The sequence below is a fragment of the Trichomycterus rosablanca genome, chromosome 9 (genome assembly GCF_030014385.1).
Source record: "Trichomycterus rosablanca isolate fTriRos1 chromosome 9, fTriRos1.hap1, whole genome shotgun sequence".
NCBI classification, from domain to species: Eukaryota; Metazoa; Chordata; class Actinopteri; order Siluriformes; family Trichomycteridae; genus Trichomycterus; species Trichomycterus rosablanca.
Genome location: NC_085996.1, coordinates 40,567,864 through 40,577,424, shown reverse-complemented (window position 1 = coordinate 40,577,424; position 9,561 = coordinate 40,567,864). Strand labels below are relative to the sequence as shown.

Here is a 9,561-nt window from a genome sequence, read left to right as displayed (position 1 = left end):
CAAAATAATAATAATAATAATGATAATAATAATACTAATAATAATGATAATGATAATAATAATGATAATAATAATGATGATAATAATGATGATAATAATAATAATAATAATAATAAAACAAAATAATAATAATAATGAATGATAATAATAATAATAATAATGATAATGATAATGATAATGATAATAATAATAACAATGATAAAAAATAATACTAATAATAATGATTAATAATAATAATAATAATAATAAACATAATAATAATAATAATAACAGTAATAATAATAACAGTAATAATAGTAATAATAATAATAACAGTAATAATAGTAGTAATAATAATAATACAAAATAATAATAATAATTATAATGATAATAATAATACAGTAATAATAATAATTATAAAAATAATAATTCTAATAATAATTCTAATAATAAAAATAATATAATCTAAAGGATTAATGTATTTTGGACCCATGAAACTAAAACGTAACTTTTTGAACCACATGGTTTATATTTTGTCTGATGAAAAAGTGAATTCATTATTTTCAGTGAGAACATTTATACTTTACATCCTAACCTTGGTGAGAGCTGTATTAAACACAGTAAATGTTGAGTGAATGTTGAGTAAAGCAGTACACCGTGTGGGTTTGTTGGTGTAATTCTGGATTCATTACCATGGTGTTGGATCGTCTCTCTGTTATAACGGACTGTTCTCACGTTTAAAAACGGCTGAACTCACCGAGTTTAATATGAAGTCTAAACGCTAATCAGAACTACCTGTGAACATTCCCCACACACACCCACACACACCCATACACACCCACACCCACACACACCCACACCCACCCACACACACACACCCACCCACACCCACACACCCGCTCGGTGGTTACATCTCGAACCCGGTTGGCCGCTGCTCTGTATTTACAGCCTCTGTGTTTATGGTTTACTGCTGAATTTGCATGGAGACCCACCAGGAGTCTGGAAGCTGCTCCTGAATTCTCTCTTTGTGCTGTGAATGAAGTGGAGACGTCCATTACCTGCCTGGAACCACAATAAGAACCACCTGGTAAAGTGAACCGGGTCTAAATCAGTCCAAAACCCTTTCTCTTTTCTTTTGGGAGTTTTTTATGGACGGAGAAGTATGTAGAAAAACACCTCATATTATTATTTTACTTCTGTTTCTGTATAGCTGGAGTCGTATAACGGCTAACGAGCTCCGTCCTGGCGGCCCAGCGACACGGCCGTACACCATCTCTCCACCATCTCTCCACCATCTCTCCACCATAAAGCGTGTTGATCCAGGAGCGTTCACATACGTGCCAGGTGCTGCCGAGGGTTTGGCCGCTGTATTTCTTTATTTAGTTTTATTATACTTGGCAAGCAGCAATGCAAACCTTCACTCGGGCTCATTTAGTTCTGCAGATCATGAGGGGGGAGAAATCTGTGAGTTTAAAATGTGTTGAACTGAATTTCTAGACATTTAGATCATAAATGTTTGCAGATCTGCACAGTTCCCACCGCCGCGTGTCTGAGGCGAGATGATTACGTGACCGTATAGCTCGGACTCGGGGTTCATCGTGACCAGGCGTGATGGGAACTGATGGCGTATCTCCGTATCTCCAGAACGAGCTGAGCCGGCCGAGCTCTGTGTCCTCGGGAACTAAACCCGGTCTCGTACCTCAGAGCAGGTCGACTGAACCGGAGCAGAAATGAGAACCAGGTTCCCACCTAATAAAATATAAAAAAGTGCTTAATAGATCAAATCCTATTAAACGAGTGCTCATTAGCACACCGCAGTAACGACCCACACTAAACCTAGCGGGACCTCTCGCCTGCAAAGCGTTTTACACTCAGCTCGGGATAATAACGACATTTCTTTTAGAAACAGAGAGAAAAGAAACCTTTAGTGTTATTTTAAGCTCTGAGGAGAAAAAAGGTCACTTATGGGTCCTTTCTCCTCCAGCACTCGGTCACTTTTCCCTCATCCTAATAATAATAATTATAATAATGCTGATGCTGTCATGAAACGATCTCATCAGGGTCCTAAAAAGGTTCTTTGTCCATTTTGAGCTCTTCAACCAACCTGGTCCTGATTTATCTGCAGTTTAGGTGTTTCAACCCCAAATAATCCTGCAAACGTTTTAAACTGGTCTTCCAGGATTTCATCAAGGTACAGAGCATAAAAAACCCAAACCCTAATCTGCACAGAACTCTGATCTCAGAACCTTGACCTTGTCCAACATCAGTTCTGACCTCATAAACTCTCTTTTAACTGAACGGGTACAAATTCTGGTGGCACGGTGGGTAACACTGTCGCCTCAGTAAGAAGGTCCTGGGTACGATCCCCAGGCGGGGCAGTTTGGGTCCTTTCTGTGTGGGTTTCCTCCGGGAGCTCCGGTTTCCTCCTAACGTGCAGTCAGGTTAATTGGAGACACTGAATTGCCCTATAGGTGAATGTGTGTGTGTGTGTGTGTGTGTGTGTGTACCCTGCAAATGTACCCTGTGTGCCTTGTGCCCATTGAAAAGCTGGGATAGGCTCCAGCACCCCCCACGACCCTGATTGGATAAGCGGTTAAGAAAGTGAGTGAATGGGTACAAATTCATCACAGTCATGGTTCAACATTATATTAACGCCCATGATTACTGAGTGGTATGTCCAACAGGCTCGTGTTAAGGTGTCCACATATTTAAGATCAAAGCCTTCAACCCTCTCGACTCGAGGGATGTCGTACGATGGCTGACCCTGCACTCGGACTCAGCCGAATGTAGATTCAGCAGGAAAACCTTCCTCTGACAGGTTCCTCACTACCTCCCACAACATGCAGAAGGTAGATTGGCTGCTCTGACATGTCTTTAGGTAAGAGCAAGGAGGTAAATATGTAATGGATACTGTTTAAGATAAAAATAATAATAAAGTCAGGGCAGCGGTGGCTCAGCGGTTGGGGTGCTGGTTGAAGGGTTGTTGGTTCGAGCCCCACCACCACCAAGCTGCCACTGTTGGACCCCTGAGCTCAAGTTGCATTCAGTCATTATTGTACATCACAAACAAAATGATATAAAACAAATTAAATGATAAAATGAAAATAAAATAAAATGTTGAAAAGTATTTGAAGACTCCAATGAGCCACATGACTTTAAAATCCCAAACTTTTAAAGTCATGCAATGTCGTCTCACAGCACAGCAAGAAGGTCCTGGGTTTGATTCCCAGGTGGAGTGGTTCGGGTCCTTTCTGTGTGGAGTTTTGCATGTTTTCCCCATTTCTGTGTGGGTTTCCTTTCACAGTCCAACCTGAGGAAAAGTTGCACTGCAAGTCCCTTCAGATATTAGTGTGTGTGTATCCACTGCAACCATGACCAGGATGGTGATAAAAGAATAAATGAATGAATCTACATTTCCACGTGTATAAAACCCCCTGACCCTGACGCCCTGATGACTTTATTATTCTCAGTGTTTGATTAATTAATCTCACATAATAATGACGTTTCTCTCATTATAAATCAGAGCTGAACCTGCTCTCACATCGTTTATAGATTTTGGCCTGTGAGTCGTTTCTTATAATTTCCAGGATTTATTTAACGTTTTTTTTAAACGAGCTTCCTCAGAGCCGAGAGATCGTCGTGTTTCTCACATGGAAGCGTTAACTCAGGATTTATGGATTCAGGTAATTCACTGGTTTGTGAATTAATTCAGTAACGTACCACACGTACATTTAGTTTCTTATTTAGCTTCAGTTCATCAAAGATGTTTGAACCAGCAGTAAAAAAAAAACGTGGAATAAAAACATGGAGTAAACTTGTATCTATGTATATACTGTATGTACTTGTATATATCTGAAATGACAATAAAACCTCTCTTGAACCTGAACTCTTCTCCTTGGCAGAGCGAAGCTTCACCTGAGCGTCCTGGCGTATCCGACTCCCTCCCTGACGAGGTGAAACATAACGAATCTGCTGAGCTCATCACTAATCTATTTCTCTTCCTTTCGGTTCGGTCCTGGACTTCAGGTTTAATCAGAGAGAACAACAACAATAAAACCAGCGTCCAAGTTCCTGCATCCAACGGAAAATATAAATTCATTCCAGAGCGTTTCTCTTTTTTAGGGTCTGATGTGAGTCAGGATGTGAGAATGCAGCTCTGAGAGCGTTACCTGAACACACCGGGGCCTGGGGCCAACAAAACAGGGAACAGCACCACAAACATCAGCCTACAGAGAGCGAGCCGTCTAAACTCAGTAAATGTTTCACAGAACTGAAGCTGAACTGAAGCAGAACTGAAGCTGTTGGTGTTCAGACTGTCATTTAATGATGGAATAGAGACGTCAGGCCTTAGGGTTGTACAAACGTTATAAACTTACACTTGCGTTACTATCAAAAATCACTTACAGTTATGACTGAATACAGTTTGAGCAACTGAAGGTTAAGGGCCTTGATCAGGGGTCCAACAGTGGCAGGGATGAGGCTTGAACATGCAACCTTCTGATTATTAGTCCAGTACTTTAACTACTTAGTTACCTGCAGTAACAACCAAAGTTGAACTTTTTCCTTTAGCAAGTGTTATAGCTGCTATACATTTTCAGTAGAAGACAGAACTGGACTGCAGACAGGCCAGTCTAGCACCTCTGTAGCCACACTGCTGTAGTACTTGCAGATTTTAGTCTGTTAGTGTCCAGCTGTATAAAGCAGAATAATAAAACAGATTATTTTTAAAGCAGTTTAAATACTGCACTCGTTTTCCAGTTTTGCATCGGTCCTTCTCAGATGAGCCGGAGCCCGGAGACGTTTCCAGGTGTTACTGATGTTTGGCTGAAGTTTTATGTGCTGCAGTCGGTGGGTTCTGGGTTTCAGCTTTGATCTTTAAGCACAGAGATGTTAAAATCAGAGCAGCCACGTGTATACTGTGTGGCAGCCTTGATGCAGAAAGCTTGCTTGACTGTGCACAGTCACAGTGCTCTCTATCTGGTTTTGAATCAGCATAGGGCGACACTTTGTGTTTTCATCCTGACCTTTGCAAAGAGGCCGGTAATTAAAGTCCTTTGTGATGGATGCAATCAAGCTATAGCTCTGTTTATATGGGCACAGAGAACTCACCAGCTGTAGTTCATCTCAATTGTTTTTGAGAGTTTAGGACCTTGTCATGAAGTGAAAAGACAGAATAGAAAAGAAAAAGAGCTGTAGGACAATCTGAGAACATTATTACTATTATTGTTGTTTTTAGGATGTCTTACAACTCCTTTTGGATCTCTGCTTACTTTTGATCTCTCGTACTTTTCTTGTCATACGTTCGAAAGCACTTTGTTTTTGTGGTCCGGTCATCCCACCCTAGCAGAAATGTCTCAGCTGCAGGCACTGCCAATTGTGCTCGCTAGATGGCGCCCAGCCGACCGGTGGCAACGCAGAGTTTCAAACCGAGGAGTTCAGAATCTCGATGCTGGTGTGCTAGCGGAATATCCCACTGCTCCACCTGCGGGTGCCACGTTCACACTTTATTAGTTGGTTTTTATTTGCAGCATGAATATCCAAAACTTAATTTAGTTTGATTACGTGCATTTTTCTCAGTCATTTTAAGAAATATTAGTTTTGTTCTGTAAACATGTTTGTGAATTTAAAGTAAAAAGACACAGCGAGTGTTTTAAAAAATGCTTTTCACTTAAAATTCTACATGTACGTTCCACTTCTGCTGAATGTTCATTTATTATTAAGATTTCCTTCAGTTCCATCATCAGCGCTCCTGACTGAACGATGCTTCCACCCTGTAATGTATTCATCAGGTTTATTTTGGGGTTGAACTTTCACTCCATCTGAGTCTATTTTTACCCCCCAAACAAAAACTGGCGGTCAGAAGCACCGCGGCCACTCAGAACAGAAACAAAAGATGTTTAGGATTGAAGAAAAATGAAGTGAAGAAGATTTTCTATCGTACACTTTTTACCTGGAGTGTTTCGGCAGGATGAGACTCGACATCCAGCTATTCTCTTCAGACACGATCCTAAATGTGCGAACTCCCTCCTCTCACGACTAAATAAAGCCTCATTAAAATAAAGCGCAGTGACAGAGCTGGCGAGGCACCGGCGTGATTCCCTGCTACACTTCTCTGATTATGGAAGGAAAATGAGGTTGACGAGTGCAGGACTAATCAGGAGCGACTGTAATTTAACATCAAAAGATGTCATCAAGTCCTTTTAAATGGCTGTAATTAGGAGACTGTTTGAGAGATTATGGATAGGGTGTAGCGCTGGGTCGAGGGTACACGACACAAAAGGTTCTATTCTCACGCTGACTCAGTTCAGATCATTTAAAAACATTAGAGAAGGATTTAGGGATCAGGAGCAGATTAGAGGACAGAGTCAGATTGTTGATGATGAGGACACAGAGCTGAAAGGATCTGAAGATCTTTGAGATGTTTTAGGTTGGAGAGCATCTCATTTGTTCTGCTTTATTACTGACACACTGACTGACTGACTGATTTACTGAAGCACTGTTGGCCGTTTGTCCCTGTTGCACTGTGACACTGACCAGGATGAAGCAGTTACTTCAAATTTTAGTGGTGCTATTGGCCAGCCAGGTGTCCCCATGGCTAGAGAGGAAAGGTGGCCGAACAGCCGGATAGGAAAGGAATAGGAGGCTTCTCACAAGTATGTAGTGGGTCTGTGTATGGGAATTTGTGCCAGTTTTGACAAAAGATAAGAGTATTTGCATGGCTGGGATCTGATCGATCAGTCGATGTTCCAGTTCATCCCAGAGCTGTTGAGTGGGGTTGAGCTCAGGGCTCTGTGCAGGACACTGTGCCCATCCTGTGGACTTTAAAGAAACTCCAGTCGTGCTAGAAAAGGAAATGACCTTCCCTAAACTGTTGCTGCAAATTAAAAAGCATCAAATTTCCTTTATATGGTTGATTTATTACACCTGTTAGTAGCTGTTGAGGCTAAAAAAAAACACATGAATTCAGTAACTAGAGGGGGCGTCCCAATTTTTGTCCATATAATTTATGTTAAACTAAATGTTAATACAGATTTATGATATAAAACGTTACATGCTGTATTAAATGATAATTAAACCATGATATCGTATCGTGATCTTTTAATAAAACACACCGTCATGCCCTTCTAGAACGGTCTGCGCTGTTTACATTTAACAGGTAAACGGCGCCACCTGCTGGACAACACCAAGAATTGCTCATAAAAATAAAACGAATTTATTTTGAGCAAAGTCGCGGTGGGTTCGGGGCGGAGGGGGTGCAGTGTGGTCCCCGATATTTTTTGGGGCCCTGTGAATAACCCATACATAATGCAGCTCATCCATGGTAACTATTTTCAAACGGATTCATCATATCTTGAAATATCATGTAATTATTTATCATTCGACCACACCAACAGATCAAAATGATTCCATTTCAATAATGTATATAAAATATGTATTTATTAAAATATGTACCTCACAGCAAAGGTTCTCGAGAGTCTGTGGAACCTTCAGATTGGGCCCAAGGCGTGTTAGACCTCTACATATGACCAATAATTACTATGATGAACGTTGATGCTCGGTTGGATATTTGGTGAACCGTGTTGGGTTCTGAGTGGAAGAACTGAAGACGCTTAAATTCAAGCAAAAAAGCCGAGCTCAGACCAGAAAAACAAACTTTGAACTGGATGAAGGTCCACTACTGGTGCTGTGAACTCTCCTGTCCATTTGACTGAACCAGTAAAAGAGAATAAAGAGGCCGAGACTGGATGAATGGATGATTTATTAATCCTATAGGCAATGAAGAAGCAATTAACCAACAGGCGACACGTTAACACAAACTGGTGGTTTGGCAAAGAAATTTGGACTTGAAGTCTATCATAGATTATGTTCATCTGAGTACTGAGCACCTTTAACTCCTAGCTGTATTCTATAGACTCTCATGGTTTGGGAGGATTGAATTGAGAGCAGTTTTTTCATCATATGGGGTGGGGGCATTGATTTTTCTTGCACTGGGGCCCTTAAGATCCTACCTAGAAACACCAAGAGCAAGACAGGAATACATCATGGACAGGGTGCCAACCCAATACCTGGCATCCTTCACTCAAAACCTCAGTCAGTGTTACCAAGCCACCTTATGCATGTTAAAGAGGTTTGAGGAACCCAGAACACCCTGAAGAAACCCATGTGGACAGGAGAAGAACATATAAAACGTCTTACAGGCGGTGTGGATTGATCATAGGTCCTCAAAACTTGTGGTGATGTGCAACACTGGCACCCCATCATCAATAACAGATTTATCCATTGGGGTTCTTTCACATTAAACTATGGGGTGTGTCTGAAAACCTAGCGAGCTTTCCTACGTCATCGCCGTCTAACTAGAGTGTCTCAATAATCTGATTCTAAAGTTCATGTAGGTTAGAACCCACTCTACTGAAGATGCTCACTAGATTTTCAGACAGACCACATGTCTTTATGGAAGAGTCATGCTGGAACTGGGACCTTCCACAAATTTAGTACACCTGAAGTTAATTAGAAGGTGTGTCCACATACTTTTGCTCATGTAGAGTATTTCAGTCAGTGTTCACACTTCAGTCCTTAGGCTCCTCTGAGCCCAAACCCTCTCGAGTTCTGTGTTCCTGCTGTTTTCTTTAATGCTCTCCAAGCTGGACGCTGTTTCTGATTTTTTGGGTCTTGACCTTCTTACCCTACAACAAACCAAGTAACAAACCTCCAGCAGGTTCAGCGCCAGCGACACACACGCCACCGCCAGCATGAAAATAATAAAGATGGTCTTCTCGGTTGGCCTGGACATGAAGCATTCGGTGGTCATGCGGCACGGTGGGCGATCACAGAGGAACACGGGGGTCATCACAAACCCGTACAGGTAGTACTGACCCACGATGAAGGCCAGCTCCAGGACGATCTTCAGAAACAGCTGAGTTAGGTAGCTACACAACAGCTTGCCCTTGATTTTGACCTTGCCGTCTGCGTCGGTGTACCTGGGCGTCTTCGCTTGGCGGTTCTCCCTCAGCTTGTTCTCCTGGTGGATGACGTGGACGGCGTGACCCAGGTACAGTAACGTAGGCGTGGACACGAAGATGATCTGCATGACCCAGAAGCGGACGTGTGAGATGGGGAACTTCCAGTCGTAGCAGACGTTCTCGCAGCCCGGCGTGTTGGAATTGCAGACCATGTCGGATCGCTCGTCCCCCCAGACGTTCTCCACTCCCGCCCCCAGCACCAGGATCCTGAAGATGAACAGCACGCTCATCCAGATCTTCCCGATCACTGTGGAATGGGACTGGACCTTATCCAGTAAGGTGGACAGAAATCCCCAGTCTCCCATCGTGCTCTGTGATCGAGGTTCTTCTAGAGGATTCAAGAACATGGTTTCATATTAAAATCACAAATTATTTATCTATTTACTAAGTATTTACCCCAGTGGTGCCCGATACATCAACCACACAGCGCACGTTGGTAGATTGCGCCTCGCTTTTTAATTTCAACACTTTTTTGGAATCAGGCGGTGGCTGGTCAGCATTATTGATGTAAAATATGACCATCGTCTCTTTGATTTAATATTTGTTCCCATAATTTTGCCCT

The 9,561-nt window shown here is 42.0% G+C and overlaps 1 protein-coding gene across 1 annotated transcript; it reads right to left on the bottom strand.

Moving 5' to 3' along the window:
* Positions 1-8,436: 8,436 nt before the first annotated feature.
* LOC134320174 (gap junction Cx32.2 protein-like) lies at positions 8,437-9,304 on the bottom strand. Its single transcript, XM_063001497.1, has one exon. The coding sequence runs from the start codon at positions 9,302-9,304 to the stop codon at positions 8,540-8,542; it is 765 nt and encodes a 254-aa protein (XP_062857567.1). The 3' UTR covers positions 8,437-8,539.
* Positions 9,305-9,561: the final 257 nt, after the last annotated feature.

Bases quoted from the DNA above. Each gene is read 5' to 3' on its own strand.
- LOC134320174 (XM_063001497.1), bottom strand. From the start codon at position 9,304: ATGGGAGACTGGGGATTTCTGTCCACCTTACTGGATAAGGTCCAGTCC.